This window comes from Otolemur garnettii, unplaced genomic scaffold (genome assembly GCF_000181295.1).
Source record: "Otolemur garnettii isolate 467f Iridium unplaced genomic scaffold, OtoGar3 scaffold00020, whole genome shotgun sequence".
NCBI lineage: Eukaryota > Metazoa > Chordata > Mammalia > Primates > Galagidae > Otolemur > Otolemur garnettii.
In genome coordinates, this window is record NW_003852415.1 from 2,263,935 (window position 1) to 2,285,829 (window position 21,895).

General features: G+C 41.2%; 2 protein-coding genes across 3 annotated transcripts in view; one reads left to right on the plus strand and one right to left on the minus strand.

Annotated features, from left to right (window-relative positions):
• Window positions 1-584: 584 nt before the first annotated feature.
• On the minus strand, window positions 585-9,554 carry ERG28 (ergosterol biosynthesis 28 homolog). Of its 2 annotated transcripts, none has more exons than XM_003786927.3 (5): window positions 9,152-9,554; window positions 6,271-6,434; window positions 4,312-4,402; window positions 1,016-1,134; window positions 585-881 (listed from the first exon to the last, which is right to left on the minus strand). In XM_003786927.3, exons 2-5 carry the CDS (start codon window positions 6,401-6,403, stop codon window positions 802-804), a joined length of 423 nt encoding a protein of 140 aa, XP_003786975.1. In that variant the 5' UTR covers window positions 6,404-6,434; window positions 9,152-9,554; the 3' UTR covers window positions 585-801. The 2 variants fall into 2 exon arrangements, with proteins under 2 accessions (XP_003786975.1, XP_023367287.1); XM_023511519.1 differs by having other exon boundaries at window positions 6,271-6,456; window positions 9,152-9,229.
• Window positions 9,485-21,895, plus strand: part of TTLL5 (tubulin tyrosine ligase like 5) — a 308,822-nt gene continuing 296,411 nt past the window's right edge. Inside the window, exons 1-3 of the mRNA XM_023511518.1 lie at window positions 9,485-9,754; window positions 11,146-11,314; window positions 18,827-18,933. Of these exons, the coding sequence (XP_023367286.1) occupies window positions 11,241-11,314; window positions 18,827-18,933 (181 nt within the window). The 5' untranslated portion in view covers window positions 9,485-9,754; window positions 11,146-11,240. The remainder of the gene's footprint in view (window positions 9,755-11,145; window positions 11,315-18,826; window positions 18,934-21,895) is intronic.

Consider the following 21,895-nt stretch of genomic DNA (forward strand, 5'->3'; position numbering starts at 1 on the left):
AAAAAAAAAAAAAAAGATCACTGTGGTATATTCAATCAGGTAGAAAACTCTGATTCTCTAATCCTAAGAGTCATACTGCAGGAGTGCTCTTGTCTTCGGGTAGGTCAAAGTACAAGGATTAATCACAGTGGAGGTTTTTCTGTTTATCGTCTGTTTATTGTATTTGTGCTCGTTATACAAATACAACTGAGCAGAAGGTCTAAAAACATCCCAGACTCTTCCAATCTTCATCCTTCTGTAGACAGAAGGAGCGCCATGATCATGCACAGGAGAGCCCTTCTTAGAAGAACTGCCTGTCCCTTGGATAGTTCAGAGTCTTGGGTCCAGCAGCAGAGAGGAGCCCAACCTGTATGGACGCCTCTTGAAGCAGCCCTTGGTCACAGCTGCTCTGGGTGGGCAGCAGCTTTAATTGTCACAGTTCACATGTTCCCACCACGCAAGTCAAATCAAGGAATGAAAACAAAAGGGAGAGCGAGCAGAAGGCTGGAAAAGGGAGCCTAGACGGGGGTGTCAGAAGGGAGAGGACACATAGTGGGCTTCTGAGGTGCTGGCACTTGGTTGACATGGATGGAGTTACAGAGTACTTAAAATTATTCTTTATATTGTACATTCATGTTATATACTTTTCTGTATGCATGTCATATCTTAAAATTTTAAAAATATAGAAAAAACTTAAGAGGCTAAAAGTGAATAAAGGGACTGCTAATGGAACGGAAAAGAAGAAATTAAAAGAGCAGAGATGAGGATGGAAGAAGACGGCAGAGATGGAAGACGATGAAGTCTTGGAGGTGGAATGCGGCCTCAGTTTCTCTTTTTCTGTCTGGATACTGGTTCTGCTTCTAGGTAACGGAGCCCAACTAGCATACCCAGGATGGAGAGACCTTAAATACAGACAAAGGATTAGTGACTGACACAAACACAGCACCTTTCTTGCATCTCCCCCGTGTCCACCCTTTGTACCAGCCCTAGTGCTGGTACAGTTCCTGTAGAAAGTCTGGGGTGGCTGGATGCTTACTTGCCACCATCAGGGGTGCCAGGACGCCCACCGTGGGAGCTGCAGTTCCGTATACAAACAACTCTGAGAGGAAGTGCCCCAGGGCGAGGAGGAAGGTCCAGAGTGTGATGTGGTAGAGCCTGCAAGGGAGCCGACAGTTTTAACAGCTGAAGTTACTGTTTTGCACAGAACCGAAGACATCTATCCGTCAGACTTAAACCCGGGATGTGACTAGGGCTTAGGAAAATGACACTTTTTGATTACATGAATTTATTCTCATTTTGGGCAAAACTAAAGGTCTCGCACAGTTGCTAACTGAGAGAACGGTCTAGGCACTCAGAGTGGATCTCCAAGCCTTAGCAAGGTGGTGAACCCGGCAACAGCAGAGTCTAGACTGTGGCAATCCTAGGCAGTGTAGGCAATTCTGGATCTATTTAAGCACAGAATATTCTATTTATCCAAATTGGCTGCCTCTGGAGTCTAACCCTACCTGGCAGATGTCTGGCCACGTGCTAGTCAGTGTTTACAAGATGGATGATGCCACAGACATAACAGCCTGAATGGCAAAGATGAGCAGGGACACCTCTAGAGCTTTGAAATGCTCCTGCAATGTAGGCTGGTTACCTTGTGTCTTAGCCTAGAAAAGTGGTCAGACAGAAGACACAATGACAACTTCATGGGAAGAGAGCTTGCTCCTCAGCTTTGCCTATGAGGTAGAGAAGAGATGGGCTGCTAGATAACTGACCACTTGGTTTGCTGATATCTTTTTTGAAGTGTAAAATGAAAAAAAAAAATTATAAAACATTTCAAACATTTAAAAATAGAATACTATAACGAACCCTAGGGCAACCAAGACCCAACTGCATTAAATCTTAGCATTTTGACACTTTTGTTGCCAATAGCTTTTACTAACAAATAAAAAATTACAGATAAACAGTTAAAGCGTCCTGTGTATCCTTATCCCACCCTGATCCCCTTCTCCTCCTTCCCTGCTTCCCTAGAAGCAATCGATATCTTAAATTTGGTTTTTATCACTCCTGTGCATGTTTTTATACATTTTGGAAACATGAACGTATATGTAAATTTTGAGTTTCCTGTTAGGGAGGGAATAGGATCAGAGTGCACATCAGAAGTGCGTGGGTCAAAGTCCTAGGCTAGAGAGGGTTGGAAATAGAACTCAGCATTTGCAGCCATCCTGTGTTGGGAGAGGGGAAAAATGAATGGGTAACCGAGGTAAAGATAAGTCTAAGTTGTCTTTGCTCATTCCAAAAGCATGACAAAAGAAAGACATATCCCTTATACCTATCAACTATTCCTCATCATGGTGAAGGTCTTAAAAATGATTATTCAATCTCCCTTCCTCTCAGGTGCCCTAAGAGGTAGAACAGATGTCTATTCTCATTTTATAGATGAAGAGACAAAGGTGCAGAGGAAATAAATAATGAATCTGCTGCTGAGAAGCTAGTTACCAACAGAACTGAGACAAGAACTATTTTCTTGTTTTCATTGTCAGCCCAAGGCTGTTTCCACCGAACCATGCGATTCCGAAAATACATGTCAATTTAGGACAAGTACATTACAGTTTCAAGTTTGGAAAAAAAAAAATTAAAAATAAAGTTAGAGACATCAAAGGAGTAATAGTTCTGCTTCAAATGTCAGTCTTCCTCAGTTTATATTAATTGGATCTCTAATATTTAGATCTGCAAAATCAGGAATGAAAATTGCTACCTCCGAAGGCTGTTAGGAGGAAATTCAATAAAGACCACGTAGGTAAAAGCTCCTGGTATGATAAAAGGCGCTCCGCTGGGTATGGTGGCATGTGCCTGTGGTCCAGCTATTCAGGAGGCTAAGGCAGGAAGGATTGCTTGAGCCCAGGAGTTTGAGACCAGCCTAGCCAATATAATGAGACTCTCATCTTTAAAAAATAAAAATTAAGAACTTAAAAAGGAGAGGGGCTTTTTAAATATTATTGCTTCTTCTCTTCCCTACATGCTGAGAGTTTAGGTAAGTTAAGAGTGTGATAATCTGTTACTGGGATGAAAGCTTGAGCCCCCTCCAGTGGCCAGAACCAGTCACAGCTTCTGATTGTACACAGCAATTCCATAGGGTTCTGTTTGAGTACCCTAGAGAGGGAGGATACAGGAGTCCTAGATTCTATTTCATGCTCACCTACAGACTGCATAAGTAGGTTCTTTGTGGGTTCCTCTTTTTTCATGGATTGTAATTTCTGTTCATTCCTGCTTCTTAGGAGGAATGTGAAAAAGATACGTGTGGGTGGCTACTCTAAAAAAGGCTAATTCTTTTAATTATTTTTTCTTTTCTTAAAGTCAAGAGCCTCACTCTGTTGCCCTGGGGTTGAGTGCAGGCCTGGATAGAGTGCTGTGGCACTCATCACAGCTCACAGCAACCTCAAACTCTTGGGCCTGAGCAATCCTCTTGTCTCAGTCTCAGAAGTAGCTAGGATTACAGGCGCCTATCACAATGCCCAGCTATTTTTTCTATTTTTTAAATACAGACGGGTCTCATTCTTGCTCAGACTGGTTTGTAACTTCTGAGCTCAAGCAATCCACCTGTCTTGGCAACCTAGAATGCTACTACTATTACAGGTGTGACCCACTATGCCTGGCCAATTCTTTTTGCACGAAAGTTCTCTGTTGCTCAGGCTAGACTATAGTGGCATTATTATAGCTCACTGCAAACCTCAAACTTCTGAGCTCAAGTGATCCTCCTGCATCAGCCTCCCAAATAGTTGAAACTATATGTACATGCCACTACACATGGCTAGTTTCCACCCTCCTCCTTTTTTTTTTGTAGAGATAGGGTTGTGCTATTGCCCAGGCTGGTCTTGCATTCCTGGCCTCAAGCAATCCTCCCACCTGGCCTGCTAAAGTGCTAGGATTATAAGTTTGAGTCATTGCTCCTGGTCAAGGCTGATTCTATAGTAAAGAAGTAGAGGGTTATAAAAGGAAAAAAACCAAAAACAAACGTAGAGCAGTATGATGCTGACCATTGGATGACATTGCCAGTGAGACTCTGTCTCAAAAAAAAAAAAAAAAGAAAAATGACATTGCCAGTTTGCTATTATCAGTTCCAAAGAATTTTCAGACATTAAAAAAGACCTGTTAAGCATATTATGTTTTTTAGGCCTGGAAGGAATGAAATCTATTAGACTATTAATATCCATGTTCAAGGGTAATATGTTAAAATAATTAACAAGTCCCAACAGTGTGTAGGGGGGTGGTTGGCTGGGGCAGTGGGTATGCCTCACATCTGATTTCCAACAAAAAGATGCTAAAGCTCTTCCTTCCCTTACATACGTCTTGTTGTGAATGTCAATGGCACAGAGGCAGCGAATCACTGATGAGAGCAGTGTCCAGATCCCAAAGGTCCGAGCTTGGAGGCCATTCACTGTGTAGCAGAAAAAAACAAGAGTGTCGAGAAGAGAAGGGTTGGGCTTCCTACCAAACTCCTATTTCACTAATGGTTCATAGGCATTAGGGAGCTGAACCTCATCTCTCTGCGGCTGGGCAGAGTGGAGGTCTTGATGCTGCACATGGGAACTAGAAGGAATGGAAGAAGTTCCAGAATGACTACCACTCAGATTCTCTTCAAATGTCTACAGTTGGAAGGGGTGTCTTCAAGAGTGGAAACCCAATAAAGAGCTGATGCAGGGAAATAAGTCCTGGATGCAGTAGTTTATATCCTCCGCCCCTTGCAGTCCAGAGGGTCTAGATCAGACAGGTTTGGGGAAATGTTATAGAGACTGGTCTGTCAATACAAGATGCCTCGGAGGTCCAAAGACTTTCAAGGCTGATCCAAGAGAGAACTCAAGAGATACTGGGGATCAATCTACATGCCCACATATGTTCTTTTAAAAGATCTAAGTCCTTCCATCTCTTCCCAAATTTACATCATTAAATGAAGCCAACACCAGGCTGGTTTCCTGCGCACATGGTAGCAGAACAAGGCCTTGGTGTGTGTTGGCGGGGAACCTTGCTCTTGGAGGCTTCATTCTGATACTGTTATATTAAGTATTTTGTCCAGAAATTACGGGTCATATTCCACCATAACAATGGTTCTTAACCCTTGGCATTTATTACAATCAGCTGAGGGAGTTTTATAAAATTTCAAGGCCTGGTTACCAGACCAATTATATGATACTCTTTGGTGGTATGCTGTGGGCATAAGTGTTTCTAGAAACTCCCTGCTTGGGTGATTTAAATGCATAGCAATTGATCTGTGAGTATCATGACAGCCCCTCCAGATTACAAGGGAGGAGGCAGCCTCCACTTCTGGGATAGCCAAACACACACCTGAGTTCTGCTCAGCCGAATGAGCTTTAGCAAGCCACATGACCAGGTGGCTCTGTCTCGATTTAAATTCAAATGGTTAAACCCGATAACCTCTAAAAACCTGCAGATCTATACAGGGTTCTTTGATCATTTGAGGGCAGAATTTGAGGGTGAAAAAATAGAGTTGTCTTGCTCACTTTCCCAGGTTCTTTAATCCAATTACATTTGAGCTTTGCCCTAAACGAGCCTATTTAGCCTATTTAATTTCATTTTATGCCCAGACATTGCAGAAGTGAGCTAGGTCAGAGCCTGAATCTGGGTTAGCTATAAATGTGACATAGAATTATCAGCTACCGTGAAACAATGCTGCAGTCCAACTACCCCACACATTAATGTGATGAAATGCCAGCTAAAATGTACAAACATGCTCAGCAGAGAGGCTCAGGAAGCTAGGAAAGGCCACTGTGGACCTTGTGATGTTTCATTTGGGGAAACCAATTTGGAGGGACTATGTCACAGGAAGATCTTGGGTTAGTAACTCTCCATCTCTAACACAATATAAATCCAGTGTGCCTGGACATGATTTCTGAAAAGGGCTTTGAGATAATATGAAAAGGTTCTTTAGGGCTTTCTGGTGGGGCATCACAGAGCCACCAGGAAACTCTAGTTTTTACTTGCCATTATCATTTTTTTTTTTGTACACACTGCCCAGGGCAGTATAAAATGAATAAAAAAGTATTCAGAGAAGCTTGGACAGGGAGAAAAGGTCAAGTGCTTACCACAAAGTATTATTCCAGTAGCTTCTAGACAAGGGAGAATCAGAAGTCACCTGGGGAGTTTTAGCAGCTGGATTCCTGGGCCCTAGCCAGGTTCAATAAATAGGTACCTGTGCTTTATTCTTAACGTATCCTGATGTACAGCCTGTTTGTGAACCACAATGTAGGCCAGTCCTACAAAGGATGTAGAAATTCTTTGATTTCTTACCGAGGTTTGGCTTGCCAGTGTAGAGCTTTTCATAAAGAAAGGTGTGGTCTCGGAAGCTCTGTAGTGTGTTCCCCATGGCTATGATGGACACCATAACCAGCCAGCTTCTTAACACATTCAGGAAACGGCTCATGACTCCCCTTAAACCTGAGAGGGCTTTTTGCCTTGGAAACAGAGGCAGAGGACCTGAGACAATGAGGATCAGCCTGCTTCAACCATAAGCTCTCTCACTTTTGTGGTTAACCTATGTCCCACTCATGAGTGCTTAGTTGGCCAATCACTTCACAGATTCTTTCCCAAGTCCTCTAGGTTCATCCACCCCTGTTTTCTTAACACTCTACTGTTAACTTCCCAGGGTTAGCACGCTACCTTTGAATATTTACCCTATGCCAAGTTGCTGAACGTTACCCAGAGTGACAACAGCTAAATAACACTGGGTGAAAGAACTTAGCCAAAAAAAAAAAAAAGAGAGAGAGAGAGAGAGAGAGAAAGGAAGTATATGAATATTACTATGAACTAATGAAATGGATTATTGTCATTACCCAGAGTGACAATAGCTAAATAATGTTGGGTGAAAGAACCTAGCCAAAAAGAGAGAGAGAGAGAGAGAGAGAGAGAGAAAAGGAAGTATATGAATATTACTATGAACTAATGAAATGGATTTCTGTATAAAACTTATAGAAATTGGTTTCGATATTTAGTCACATTAATAATAGCGAATGAACAGTATATTTTACAATACGTGGCATAGTATTTATCTTTGTTTAAGTGATTTCTCCACATTATCACTCTGCCTCAGAACCCTTTCACTTAGTTGGAATCAGTTCTCTCATATCTTCACTTTTTCATGCAATTGTTTTATAAGTCAAGTGGCTTGAGGGTGATTCTAAATCTACTCAGAGATACCTCCCTGGCTAATGATGATCCTTCCAAGCCTATAGAAACCTAACACATTTGAGTGGAACTTATGATATGAGTGCGTGCTCTATTTACACCCTTAGGTTTTCTGTACTCTGGTTCTCAAGTACACCATGCTCCATAAACTAGAAAAACAATCTAAAAGTTAAAAATAAACTGCTGTGACTTTACAATTAGTAGAAAATTATGTGAAGAAGTAAACAGTAATCTTGGCGTTGGTTTGCAAGAGAAATTATAATAGTTATCAGCTATTGGCCACTTGCACTGCACACTGTGCCAAGCACTTAACATAGATTACTATTTAATCTTCATAATAGGGTAGGCAGACATTATTAATATTTCCATTTTACAGGTGAGGGTTGGAACAGAGAGGTTAAATGAGTTTCTTGAGATCACACAGCTAATACATGACAGAGCTGTAATACTATCTCACTGAGAATATTTTGATGAAGTTCTCATTTTTGAGGAAGAAAAGCATACCATATCCACTTTTGTCTTAAAGTTGTACAGAAAATACAATTAGATTGTATTATTTTAAAATAGGCTTAGAACAACCCTTGTTGAGTAGCAATTTTAATCTGCTTGATTTAAATAAAAACAAATATAATGAATCTAAGAATGAAACAACTTCCTTCCATCTTTACTATTATTATTAATATTATTTTTTGAGACAGAGTCTTACTTTGTTGCCCTCGGTAGAGTGCGATGGCATCATAGCTCACAGAAACCTCAAACTCTTGGGCTCAGGTGATCTTTTGCCTCAGCTTTCCAAAAAGCTTAGACTATAGGCGCTCGCCACAACTCCCTGCTAGTTTTAGAGATGGGGTCTCACTGTTGCTCAGGTTGGCCTTGAACTCCTAAGCACAAGCAATCCACCCACCTCAGCATCCCAGAGTGCTAGGATTATAGGCATGAACCACCATGCCTGGTGTTATCATTATTATTATTACTGTTATTTTTGGCCTGTGGTTTAACTGTTGGCAGGTTAACTTTTTGGCCCTGAAGTGATAATACACTAGCAAATTTCCTTTATTACTCTGGGGTCAGGAATTTCAGTACTGTTCTACTGGCTGAGTTAGACAATAAAGTCAACCATGGCCCAAGACAATATGAAGCACTCAACAACTAAACATAAAAGAACTCTAGTGGAGTAAGGATGTATTGATGGACAGAATTCGTCAAAAAGGTGGACTCTGTCCAAGTGCAGACAGACTAAGGATCTATAGAACATCACAGCAGGTATATAGCCTGGGCCATGAACCCACCTATCCTCTTTATTTTCTCACCCTCTCCAATAGGAGACTCTAGACCCAGGTCTCCTTTCAGAGTTATAAGAGCTGCATGGAGTCCTTCCATCCCCACCCCTTTTCAGCAGAACTTAAGTCTTCCATTTCACAGAAGCTCTCAGAAATTCCACCAGGCTTGAATGACAAAGCGTGAGAGCTTCTGAATTGCTCTGGGAATTCATCAACCCCATTTCCCTAAAGCTTTAGAGCCTCCTAGAGTGTATACAGCATCCATTTTCAAATTTTGCCCTGGCCCAGCTCAACACAGGTATGGTGTTAAAACTTAGGAGTCATCGAGAGAGGGACTTGGTCCATTTAGTAGCTGTGTGATCTTGGGCTAGTCCTTTACACTTTTCAGCCTCGGTTTCCTCATCTGCAAAATGGAGATACAAATATCTACCTCAAGAGTTACTATAAGAATTAATGTGAGAAAAAGTGAAGGCTCCTTACACAGTGCTAGGCTCACAGCGACTGCTCATTCTTTCATACACTCCTTCGCTCCCCAAATTTGCTAAGCCTTCTCCATCTTCCCAGCGCCCCCACGTCCTCATCTCTTGAGCCCTTTCCCCCACCAAAAGGTTGCCTCCCAGGTATCTTCCTTTCATCCCAAGTCCATTTTACTAGACTCTCTGGATTCAAGCCATCTACACCTTTCTTCTCTCCTATATTCTACTTACCTGGCCACCGGACTCCCAGTACAGCAATAGCAGCAGCAAACGAGCTCCCCAGGGCAGTTCTAGCTCGGAATCCACCTGAACCATTTGTCCCCGCCCCTGCCCTCAGCCCAGCTCCAGGATTGGGTCACTGCCGTCAGTCCTCGCTCTGATTGGCTGTTCCAGTTTTGCTAAAGCAGGAGATAGGGAGTGAACCCCTTTACTGCCAATCAGCAGTTGCTGCTAACTAATCCTCTCCTACAGCACGCTGCTCACGCAGCAAACCCTCCGGTTCAGCGTGGCAGAACTCTCGGTCTGAGTCAACCTTTTAGGGGCGGAGGAAAAAAAGAGCGGAAAAAAGAAGACTCCTTTCTGCCAAGGGCAGATCTCGACTCCCGCGCTGCGCGGCGGTGACGACATTCTTCCGCGCCGGCAGCCGGGCGTTTTCGGCGCCGGCAGCAGGCGCCTGCGCAGTGTCTCCGAGCGGGCGGTTGCTTGTTGGTTGTTGTAGTAACCGGGGAAGCGGCCGTCGGCGGCCGCCGTGAGCCGGGCTGGGGAAGGAGGAGGGAGGTAGGCGCAGAGAGCGGTCCCCGCCTGCCCGCCCCAAGCCATGGAAAGATGAAACAGGTAAATGTCTGCGCCGGCGCCCGAGGGAGGCGCGTTCCTGGGTCTGGGCCAGCGCCGTCCGCTGCACTTCCCGCTCAGAGCCCAGGAGCAGCTGTTGTATTCCGGATGCTCCGGGTTGAATCACTGCGGCGGAGTTGCCTGTCCTTTCTAGGGAGGAGGGACATGCGGATCTACTTGGGATTGGAGTGAGCTGGTAGAGGGGAACTGAGGGGCAGATCCTTTTAGGGCCATGACTCTCTTCAGCGCGTATCTTTAATCTTCTTCGATAGTCCTGTTTCTCCCCGCTCTGCAGGCAGACTAGGAACGGTTGGCATCCTTTCCTCGCTTGGAGTTTTTGTTTTAACCTAGGGGACTTCCCAACGTTTTGGGAAAGGTCGAGAAATCCCGTTGGTAGTCTCTGGAATAACGTCGTTAGATATTGCCTATTCCGCTCAAGATCTGTAGGGATCATTATCGGGGTTGGTGTTTTTTTGTCTTATTTATAATCTTATCGTTTATATGAATGTACAGAAAAGTAAAGTTTGGAAAGATTGACACGAGGTGGTTATTTCTGAGTAATGGGATTATGATCATTTAAATATGTTCATTTTCTTTATCTGCAGTTTCTGTTTGCCTCTAACACACTTAACAAACGTACTTTTTTTGCCTATGGAAAAATGTTTAAAGTTAGAAATGCAGTGTTGTTTGGCATGATCAAGGTTGTTAAAGGAAGAAAGAAAAAAATGTTTTGGAAATGTCCTAATTTTAATATCTATTTGAGATTCAGATCAAAGTTTTTAATAAGGTAGAACAATTAAGAGTTTTTGGAAGGACAGTGGTTTTTTTTTTTTTTTTTTTTCCCCTTAGCCGTTTGTATGACCCTTATTTCAGGAGAGTATAAAGTTTGTGTGCAATTTACTATGTTAAACTATTTTAAATTGCATATAAACTTTATGTGCACCCTGTATTAATCTTTTGGTTCATTGTTGAATTTTTCTTTAGTGGATACATGATGGCATCTTGCTGTTTGCAAGGGTCTTAAACCTGGAGTTCTTTTTTTTTTTTTTTTTTAACCCAGGTCAGGTTTGTCTAGCAAGGAATCTGTGTTTTAAGAATCATCTGCTTACCTGAAATTGCCCTAAAGGTAAAGTAAGCCTGTCCTTTTAGTGCATATGGCATTTAGTATATAAAAGACGACTGAGAAACTCAGACTTAGCAGAAGCTCTTCAAATACATAAAGCCCAGACAGTATGTTGGAAAAAAAGCTTGATTTTTATGGCCTATTTGAGGCACTGTGATAGAAGGTAAGCTTCTAGAGGTTGGGCAGTATTTATAAAGGAATGTATTTAATAATGTAGTCAAGAATGAATAGACAACTGCACTGTGTTTCAGTTCAATTGACCTTTTTGCAGGAATCTGTGCCATCCAAGTTGTTTGATCCAGTGAATCTGCCAGGAAAGGTCTCTGAGGCCCCTGTCTGCTGACTGCATGACAAACCCTAAAGGAAATGCCAGTGGTGATGGCCCGGGACCTGGAGGAAACAGCATCATCCTCAGAGGATGAGGAGGTGGTAAGCCAAGAGTAAGTAACAGCCAGCCTGCTTTTGACTTTGCTTTTAGGATGAAAAATAGTTTTCTTTTACTCATGTACAAGAGAACCTGCATAAGTTGGTCACCCAAAGGACTGTAACAAACTGGTTGACATATGGAGGTGGTCAACATAAGGAACTAAGCCTACCATACTGATGTGTACATGTGATGCACGTTTGGTCTGTGAAAATTACGTCAACTTAAGGAGATAGTCAGTGCAGGGAGGTTGTCAACTATGGCAGTTGTACTGTAATTTTAACCAGTGTCCTTCCTTGGTATTGTCTGACAATGGCTTTAGCTTCTATCCATGATCTAACTCAAGATTTTATTATTCAGTCTCCATCAGCTATCAGAAATGAGATAATCCTCTGTTTCTAGGCTCATGCAGGAACATGAGCTCCAAGTACAGGTAGCAGTTCTGGAGGAACCCTTGCTCAGAGCTCCTAACATAGAATATTTTGAAATTTTTTGAGATTGAGGAAAAATAGGTCTCTAAACTCTGTGACATTGATTATGTTTTGCTAATTTTCTCAAAAGCCTTTACAATGATAATACAGAGATCAGGTAACATAGTAACTCTGGGGCAGGATATTAGAATTCTATAGCCCATGCTGTGTCCACTGAACAACATTACTTTCCTGAGTTCTTTTAGGTATGAGTCAAGTTTCGTGATTTCTGAATCCTCATAATAAAAATGAATGGTAGTGATAAGTGTGTCTAATATAGATGGTGATAAAGGCTTTATCTCATCTGTATCTCATTTAATCTGAAAATTAAACTACTGTAACTTTTTTTTCTGAGTCTCAGTTTGTCCCCTTCAGTAGAGTGCTGTGATGTCATAGCTCACAGCAACCTCAAATTCTTGGGCTTAAGTGATTCTCTTGCCTCAGCCTCCCAAGTAGCTGGGACTACAGGTGCCTGCCACAATGCCCAGCTATTTTTATTTTTATTTATTTATTTATTTATTTATTTTTATTTTTTAGACAGAGCCTCAAGCCGTACCCTCTGGTAGAGTGCTATGGTATCACAGCTCACAGCAACCTCCAACTCCTGAGCTTAAGCGATTCTCTTTCCTCAGCCTCCCAAGTAGCTGGGACTACGAGTGCCTGCCATGATGCCCGGCTACTTTTTGGTTGTAGTTGTCATTGTTGTTTGGCAGGCCCGGGCTGGATTTGAACCTGCCACCTCTGGTGTATGTGGCTGGCGTCTGAGCCACTTGAGCCACAGGCACTAAGGCGCCCACCTATTTTTAGAGCCAGGGTCTCACACTTGCTCAAGCTGGTCTTGAACTGTGAGCTCAGGCAATCCACCTGCCTTTGCCTCCCAAGTGCTGGGATTACAGGCATGAGCCACCTAAACTACTATATCTTATTTAATCTGAAAATGTTATTATTTTCATTTAATTAAGCTCACTCTTTAAAATACCAGGAAACTTCCATAGGGATTCTGAGAAAGTAAGTGGTGGATTAAGATTCAGACTTAGCTTTCCTGGATTTTGAAGCACCTTGCCTTTTCTCTCCTATAATTATTACTTCACACAGTAAAGAGATGGTCTGGTTAAAGTTAAAATTCATTTTTTTTTTAATTGAGATAGAGTTTCACTTTGTTGCCCTTGGTAGAGTGCTATGGTGTCACAGCTCACAGCAATCTCTAACTCTTGGGTTCAAGGGATTCTCTTGCCTCAGCCTCCCGAGTAACTGGTACTACAGGGGCCCACCACAACGTCTGGCTACTTTTTTTTTCTTTTGTATTTTAGCAAGCTGGAGCTGGGTTCAAACCCACCAGCCCTGGTGCACGTGGCTGGTGCTCCACCCACTGAGTGCTGCCTAAAGTTAAAATTCACTTTAAGATTCTCTGTGAGTCCTTTTGAATATGTGTATGTGCTATGTAACCTGAAAAATAGAGATAATATTTCTCAGCCTAGTTGTAGTGATATAGTTTGGAGCAAATAGAATAGTATATGTGAAATTACTTTGTAACTTGTAAAGTGCTATACAAATAATATAAAGCATTATTCTTACTGGTTTAATATTGAATTTATGGTGGATTTATAAGGTAGAAGATTATGTAATGTAATTTGAAGAATGTTATTTAAGCATTAGTAAAGGTTTGGAAAGGCTTCTCATCGTTGTTAGGTCACGGGAAATAATAGAGATTTGACAGTGTATTTGGGTCATTCTTGTTCAGGATAATGAAGTGGATAATTCCCTTCAGTTACTTTGCCTTCTTTTGACTTTTTGCTTTCATTGTGCTGCCTCTTACCTATTTCCTGAAATTTTTAACCTTTGCAGCAAGTATCAGTCTTAGTATTTTAAATATATATATTTTTTTACTCCATTACTTTCTCTCTTACTAGTGGACTAGTGGATGTAGAAGTTGGGCCTGGCAAGTATTAGGTTCCACTATAGAATTGCTATTTTTGTAGGTTAGAAAGAGTCAAATAGTAAGTTATAGATTTGCTTTAATAAGTGGGTGACTGTGAAAGTTTTGAGAGAGACTGTGTTATTGTCCATTATTTCACTTCTAATAAACACAGTTTGACAGTGTTCTTTCTGATTTACCTGTGAAGTTTCAACTTGCTTGGCTAATGATGTTGCTGGGAGGGCTTCGTTTGTTTTTGTCTGTGCAGAGTGTACTTTTTTTTTTTTTTTGAGAAGAGCCTCACTCTGTGGCCCCAGGTAGAGTGCAATGGCATCATCATAGCTCACAGCACCCTCAAACTCTTGGACTCAACTCCTGCCTCAGCCTTGCCAGTAAATGGGACTATAGGCATCCACTACAACTCCTGGCTAATTTTTTCCCCCCTATATTTAGTAGAGACAAGGTCTCTTCCTCAGGCTGGTCTAAAATTCCTGAGCTCAAGTGATATTCCTGTCTTGGCCTCCCACAATGCTAGGATTATAGGCATGAGCCACTATACCTGGCCCAGGCTTACATTTTAAAAGTTGATTTGGAAGTTCAAAGGCCTTAAGTCATCTGAAGATGTTGATTTGATCCACAGACAGATATGCATGAGTATCTGTTAGATCTGCTCAGATCCTTTAGTCTGCATTAAAATATTAATGCTTTGTAATCCTGGACTTTGATTAGAAATTGTCCAGGCAGTCCTTGTTTTGCATAGCATTAATTCAAATAGCAAATGTGAAGAGGGTCTATTCTATATTTTGCTTGGGATCCCAAGTAAAATTTATATATAGGTGTAGAAAATTTAAGATCTTGATGTAAAGTTTCTTTAATCACTGAAAAAATAGTAGCTTTAATTTTCTATCATAAAAGCTGGCTTTCTATCAGTTAAAAAGATCATCAACAGGCTCAGTGCCTGTAGCACAGCGGTTACAGCATCGGCCACATACACCGAGGCTGGCAAGTTCGAACCTAGCCCGGGCCAGCTTGAACCTAGCCCGGGCCAGCTAAGCAACAATGACAACTACAACAGAAAAATAGCCGGGTGTTGTGGGGGGTGCCTGTAGTCCCAGCTACTTGGGAGGCTGAGGCAAGAGAATTGCTTAAGCCCAAGAGTTTGAGGTTGCTATGAGCTGTGACGCCATGGCTCTACCAAGGGCAACATAGTGAGACTCTGTCTCAAAAAAAAAAAAAGAAAGAAAAAAATCATCAACAATCAATTATAAAGTGAATGCTACAGAAATTCAGTGAAGCTGGGTGTCTTCACAGGCTGCAGAAGCTGGGGAAGGCTCCAGGGAGGTGGTGAGACTTGAGGTGGACTTAGGAGGCTGGGCTTCAAACAGAGAGGCAGAGAAGGCATTTCTAGCAGGGACAATGGTATGAAGAAGGCATAGAAGTAGGAGTAAAAATGCTACTTTACATCTTCATCTTTGAGTTATGTGGCTGGTTCTCAGAAGTGAATATTCTTCCTGAAATTGCTCCTTAAAAACTAACATGTTTTTAGACTTTCAATAAAATAAACCATGAAACCAGGCTGCTTGAATAACTAATCATTTAAATCCTTTGTTCTTTCATGCCTATAAAAGTAGGTTTTCTAAATATATACTACTTTCTGATATGACTAAAAATTTAAAGTCCCAATATTCAGTTTCCTAATAATTTTGAAGTTTTCCTTTTTAGCACCACCTGGTGGGAGCATGTTTTTCATGACAGTTTTGCGTCTGCCACATTAAGTGGTTTTTAGTTGATTTACTGAATTACTCATTTGCCTGTGCCCTTTTTAATTTTTCCTTAGATTGTAAGTGAAAAGAGTTACAAGTGAAAAGACTTCTCTGTGAGAGTTTTTATTTTCCATAAACATAGGGTGTCCTAAAAGTTGCCTTGGAAGTTGCTATACATAAGGAAAATTTTACAACGAGGTGGCCAACACGTAGAGAGTATTTTCATTTTGTAATGAATATTTTGTAAGTAAAAGTACATTTGGCTACATTTCCCCATTCTCCTATGTATGGTGATTTTAGGGGAGACTTTTGGGACACCTGTGGTATAGTTAGGGCTGGAGTCTTCTCAGCTATTTATTGTGTTCTGACTCTTGTTAGGCATTTTTTAAGTTGCAACATCAGTTATTGTTTGTAAGTGTTAAGATAGTGGTTCTCAACTTTGCTAATGCCGCGACCGTTTAATACAGTTCCTGGGGGTTGTGACCCACAGGTTGAGAACTGCCGTGCTAAGGCATAATGATGCCAGTTGATAGCTAGTGCTAGATTGGCAGAGAAATTTGGTTAGTTTCCAAAGTTTGTATCCAAAACTTTGTAGTTTAGGCTGCCTGTTTTTTATCTGTTGACTTAGAAATATAATGGAAAATTTATAAGGTGGGAAGAGATTATATGAACCATCTGATCTCATGCTCACAGTTTACAGGTATTTTAAGATTAAAAAGCAAGCAAGTCAGAAAACAGTCCTTGCTAAAAAAGATAGTCTGTAGATACCATTTCTCACAAATGGGCTATATTACCCAGGTTAAGGAACAAGAACAGTAAACATCCATATTCTGTTTCTGGAAAACAGAGCATGAACTAGGGATAGTGTTCTTTGTTTTCTTCACTAAAAAGCTATAGACAGCTCATCCCAAAGGTAAAGGCTGCGTTGCTTCTAGGATTAGTAGCCTGGCAGACTGTGCATTCGAGGTGTGGATCTTTTAAAACTTGGATTGGGAGGGTCTGGTTTTGCCCTGAGGTTGGTTTGTGGTATGGCCTTTTTTTGTTGTTGTTGTTGTTTTGTTTTTTTGAGACAGAGCCTCAAGCTTTCCCCCTGGGTAGAGTGCTGTGGTACCACAGCTCACAGCAACCTCCAACTCCTGGGTTCAAGTTAGTCTCCTGCCTCAGCCTCCCAAGTAACTAAGACCACAGGCGCCTGCCACAATGCCCGGCTATTTTTTGGTTGTAACCATCATTGTTGTTTTGGCAGGCCCGGGCTGTATTCGAACCTGCCACCTTAGGTGTATGTGGCTGGCACCTTAGCCACTTGAGCCACAGGTGCCGAGCTGGTATGGCCTTTGTTAAGTGGTATGGTTATGTGAGTTCTAAAAGTGGAACATAAATGTCTTAACACAATAACTAAGAAAATGACATAATGGCTATGTTAACCAGTTTGATGAAAATATTTCAAATTGTATATGGAAACACCACACTGTACCCCATGATTGCATTAATGTACACAGCTATCATTTAATAAAAAAAAGAAAGAAAGAAAGAGAAGAGAGAGCAGAATGCATCTGGGCTAAATTCATCTTATTCCATTTAGGGAATTGATTAAAGTTCCCTAAGAGTTGAGTTCAAGGTATTCAATATTTAGAACTTTATTGAGGGCGGTGCCTGTGGCTCAAAGGAGTAGGAGGCTGCCACCCATACTAGGGTGGCAGGTTCAAACCTGGCCCTAGCCAAAAACTGCAAAAAGCAAACAAACAAAAAAGAACTTCACTGAAATTCAATTAGGGAGGCAAAGGGTGGAAAGAAAACATATTGTGAGTACAAATACTTTTCCCTTACTTAAGTAGCTATATGATCTTAGGGAAATTAGTTAACCTCTTTGAGACACTTTTTCTTTAGTTTGTAGTGTGGGAAAGAGAATTAAAGAAGATAACAGGTGAACCTTCTTAGTTTAAATCCTGGCACATACCAGTAGTAGGGACTCAGTTCATTTTATTTTTGCTCCCTTCATATGTCCCCTGCCATAAGGCTGTTGAAGATTTTACTCATCTATGAAAAAAATAGCCTTCTGTCCAAGATTAATTGGGCTTTCCTGAGGCTCAGAGGTCCCTCTCCATACCATGGTTTTATACTAGAGGGAAATATATGTTGTTCCATTTAGCATAGGCTTTCCTTAAAAAATATGTCATTTCAATTGTAGTACTTGCATCAACGTAGGGTTTCTAGCTCCCAAACTTAGGATGGGTCATCAAATTGGCTTGAAAAGGTAGTATAGGACATAGAAGGGTTATTGGGAACATATCAGGATTCTTGATGTGTGTGAAAGATTAAAACATAACTCAAATTTTTCTAAGTGATAGACTTTATTAATTCATATTTAGGCAAGTCGTGATTCTACAGCTCCAGCTTTAGCACGCAGGATCTGATCATTTCTCTCCTTCTTTGAGTCAGCCTTCCACTGACTTCTTTCTTAACCAGTAGCTTGAAGCTCTCCCTTTAAGGTTACAAAATGACTGTGGCAGTTCCATATTTCTCATTCTCATACTAGGGATGAACGATCTTTTTTCTCTGCTGCAAATTGGAAGAAGAGTTGCCTTGGGTCACACATAAAATACGCAAACATTGATGAGCCCCTCCCTCCCCAAAAGGTCTGTTTTCATGATATCTGGCCCCACAGATAAGCATAATAGGTGTCATATAATTAACCCATGGCTTTTAGGCCATAGGTTGGACACCCCTGTTCTATACCATCAAGAGGAAAGGAGGCTATCATCTGTAGCTGCTACAGAAAAGAAACAAAGCATTGCTTTCTGGTCTCAGGCTATGTCTCCTTACATTCAAGGGCTCCTGTTGGTTTATGTGCCTGTCTCTGAACCAATCACTGTAACTAAATGATAAAGTACCCTGATTGGCTGAAACTCTCTTGAGCAGGGATAGAGTTAAAGTTAATCCTAAACCAACGTGGCTATGAATGGGAGATAAGCCAGGCATGGTGGCTCACCCCTGTAGTTCTAGCACTCTAGGAGGCCAATGCAGGAGGATTGCTTGAGGTTAGGAGTTCCAGTAGCTTGAACAAGAGGGAGACCCCATCTATACAAAAAACAGAAAAATTAGCCAATGTCCTATAGTTCTAGCTACTTGGGAGGCTGAGGCAGGAGGATAGCTTGAGCCCAGGAGTTTGAGGTTATAGTGAATTATGATTATGCCGTTGTACTCTAGGAAGATACTCTTAAAACAAAAAGAATGTGAGATGAGTGATTTTTCTCAGGATATTTGGGATTCTCGTTCTAGAAAGATGGGGAAAATTGCTAAGCAACAAGCTGTAGTAATCAGGTTAAACAGTTAATCCAGCTTTTGAGCTGTAAGTTAATGAAGCCTTTTTATGGTTTTAGGGATCATCCATGCATCATGTGGACTGGAGGCTGCAGGAGAATTCCAGTTTTGGTATTCCATGCTGAGGCTATTCTGACAAAGGACAACAATATTCGAATAATTGGAGGTGGGTGTAACCTCTCCCATAGAGGGCAGAGCTGGGCATGGCCTTATCAACCTTGTCTTGAAGAAATTAATATGACATATAGATAGGGAAAAGGCTTTGGCAATGAGAAGAATCTGTTGAGTTTTTATACTTCAGAGATTATAATTTCTTACATTGTTGTCTGCTTATATTATTCCTCGGAATTTTTTCAGAATTACGTGTATGCTTATTTTTTAAAAATTGTAGTAAAGTGCATATAACAAAATTTACCAATTTAACCATTTTAGAGTATCCAATTTGTTGTTACTTAGTACATTTACAATGTTGCACAGCCGTCACCGAACACTTTCATTATCCCACAGTGAAACCTGTACCCCTCAAGCAGCCACCTCCCCATTTTCCCATACCTCCAGTCCCTAGCAACCACTAATCTACATCTGTTCTTATGGATTTGCCTCCTCTGGATATTTCATATAAATGAAATCATGTAACATGTAACCTTTTGTGTCTGGCTTCTTTCACTTAGCATAATGTTATCATCCATGTTGGACCATGTTCCAGTCTTTCATTCCTTTCTGCGGCTGAATAGTATTTTATTGTGTGCTGTATCACGTTTTGTTTATTCATTCATCAGTTGATGGACATTTGTATTGTTTCTACCTTTTGTCTATTGTGAGTAGTGCTGATAGGAATGTTTATGAACAAATCATTGTTTTCAGTTCTTTGGGATATTAACCAGGAACGGAATTCCTAGGTCATATAGTGATTCTCTTTAACTTATTAAAGATCTGTCAAGTAGGCCAGAAGTGGTGATTCATGCCTGTAATCTTCACTCTGGGACAGTGGAGTGAAAGGATTGCTTGAGCTCAGTAGTTCAAGTCCAGCCTGAGAAGAGCAAGACCCTGTCTCTACTAAAAATAGAACAATTATCAGGTGTGTGGCTTGTGCCTGTAGTCCCAGATACTCAGGAGACTGAAGCAGGAGGATTGCTTGAGCTCAAGAGTTTGAGGTTGCAGTGAGCTATGTTGACACCACAGCACACTACCCAAGGCAATAGAGTGAGACTCTGTCTCCAAAAAAAAAAGCATCTGTTAGACTGTTTTCCATAGCAGCTGTACCATTTTCATTCCCATCAACAATGTATGTGGATACCAGTTTCTCCACATCCTCAGAAACATGTTATTTTTATTTTTTAGATTATTAGCCACATTAGTCAATGTGAATTAACTAATCAGGTATCTGATTGTGGTTTTGATTTGCATTTCCTTAGCAACGAATGACATTGATGTGCTTGTTGGCCATTTGTTTATCTTCTTTAGAGAAATACCTGTTCAAGACCATTCCCCATTTTTAAAATTGGCTTGTCTTTTTTGCTGTTGAGTTGTGAGATTTCTTTACACATTCTGGATATGGGTACTTTATCAGATGTATGATTGAAAATATTTTTTCTATTCTGTGGATTGTATTTTCACTTTCTTGATAGTGTTCTCTCATGAACAAAAGTTTTTAGTGTTGATGGTGTCCAGTTTATCTAATTATTCTTTTGTTGCTTATACTCTTGGTGTCATATTTTAAGAAACCGTTAAGATATGTTGCCTGACTCAAGGTCATGATCTAGTTTTTTCTAAGACTTTTATAGTGGCTAAGGCGCCAACCACATACACCTAAGGTGGCGGGTTTGAATCCAGCCCGGGCTGCCAAACAACAATGATGGCTGTAACCAAAAGATAGCCAGGCATTGTGGCAGGCACCTGTGATCCCAGCTACTTGGGAGGCTGAGGCAGGAGACTCGCTTGAGTCCAGGAGTTAGAGGTTGCTGTGAGCTGTGATGCCACACCACTCTACCCAGGGGTATAGCTTGAGGGTCTGTCTCAAAAAAAAAAAAAAAAAGGACTTTTATAGCTTAACCTCTTATATTTAGAGCCATTTAGTCATTGATCCATTTTAAGTTAATTTTTTTAATGTAGTGAGGTCCACCTTCATTCACTTGTGTTTGTACATTCAGTTGTCTCAGCAGAATTAGTTCAATTAGTTGAAAAGACTATTCTTTCTCCATTGAATGTTTTTTTGGTTTTTTTGGTTTTTTTGGAGACAGAGTCTCACTTTGTCTTGGCATAGTGCTGTGGTATCATAGCTCACAGCAACCTCAAACTCTTGGGCTCAAGTGATTCTCTTGCCTCAGCCTCCCAAGTAACTGGGACTACAGGCACCTGTGACAACACCTGGCTATTCTAAGAGATGAGGTCGCGCTCTGGCTCAGGCTGGTCTCAAACTTGTGAGCTCAGACAATCCACCTGCCTTGGCCTCCCAAGTGCTAGGATTATGGTGTGAGCCACCATGCCTGGCCCCATTGAATGGTGTTGGCCCTATTGTCAAAAATCAGTTGACTATAGAGATATGGATTTATTTATGGACTCTTAATTTTCCATTGATCTGTATATTTATTCTTATATTAGTGCCATACTGTTTTGATTACTGTATCTTTATATTAAGTTTTAAAATTGGGAAGTGTGAGTCCTCTAATATTTTTCTTCTTCAGGATTGTTTTTGCCATGAATACATGGTCTCCGGCAATTCCATATGAATTTTAGGATTACCTTTTCCATTTCTGCAAAAATGACTGTTGGGATATTGATATGGAGTACATTATATCTGTAAATTGCTTTAGAGAGTATTGCCATCTTAATGTTCAGTCTTCCAATCCTTTCACATGGGATGTCTTTCCAAAACAGAATTTTTTTTTTTTTGAGACAGAGTCTCATTTTGTCATTCTTGATAGAGTACTGTGGCGTCACAGCTCACAGCAACCTCCAGCTTCTGAGCTTAGGTGATTCTCTTGCCTCAGCCTCTTGAGAAGCTGGGACTACAGGTGCCCACCACAAGGCCCGGCTATTTTGTTGCTGTTGCAGTTAGGCCCAGGGCCGGGTTTGAACCTGTCACCCTCAGTATATGAGAATGGTGCCCTACCCACTGGGCCATAGGC

Coding starts and splice junctions, on each gene's coding strand:
- ERG28 (XM_003786927.3), bottom strand. CDS start 6,403: ATGAGCCGTTTCCTGAATGTGTTAAGAAGCTGGCTGGTTATGGTGTCC. Junction 1,135..4,311: donor ATTGACATTCACAACAAGAC/GTATGTAAGGGA, acceptor GCTCCCTTGCAG/GCTCTACCACATCACACTCT. Junction 882..1,015: donor GGCACCCCTGATGGTGGCAA/GTAAGCATCCAG, acceptor TCTGTATTTAAG/GTCTCTCCATCCTGGGTATG.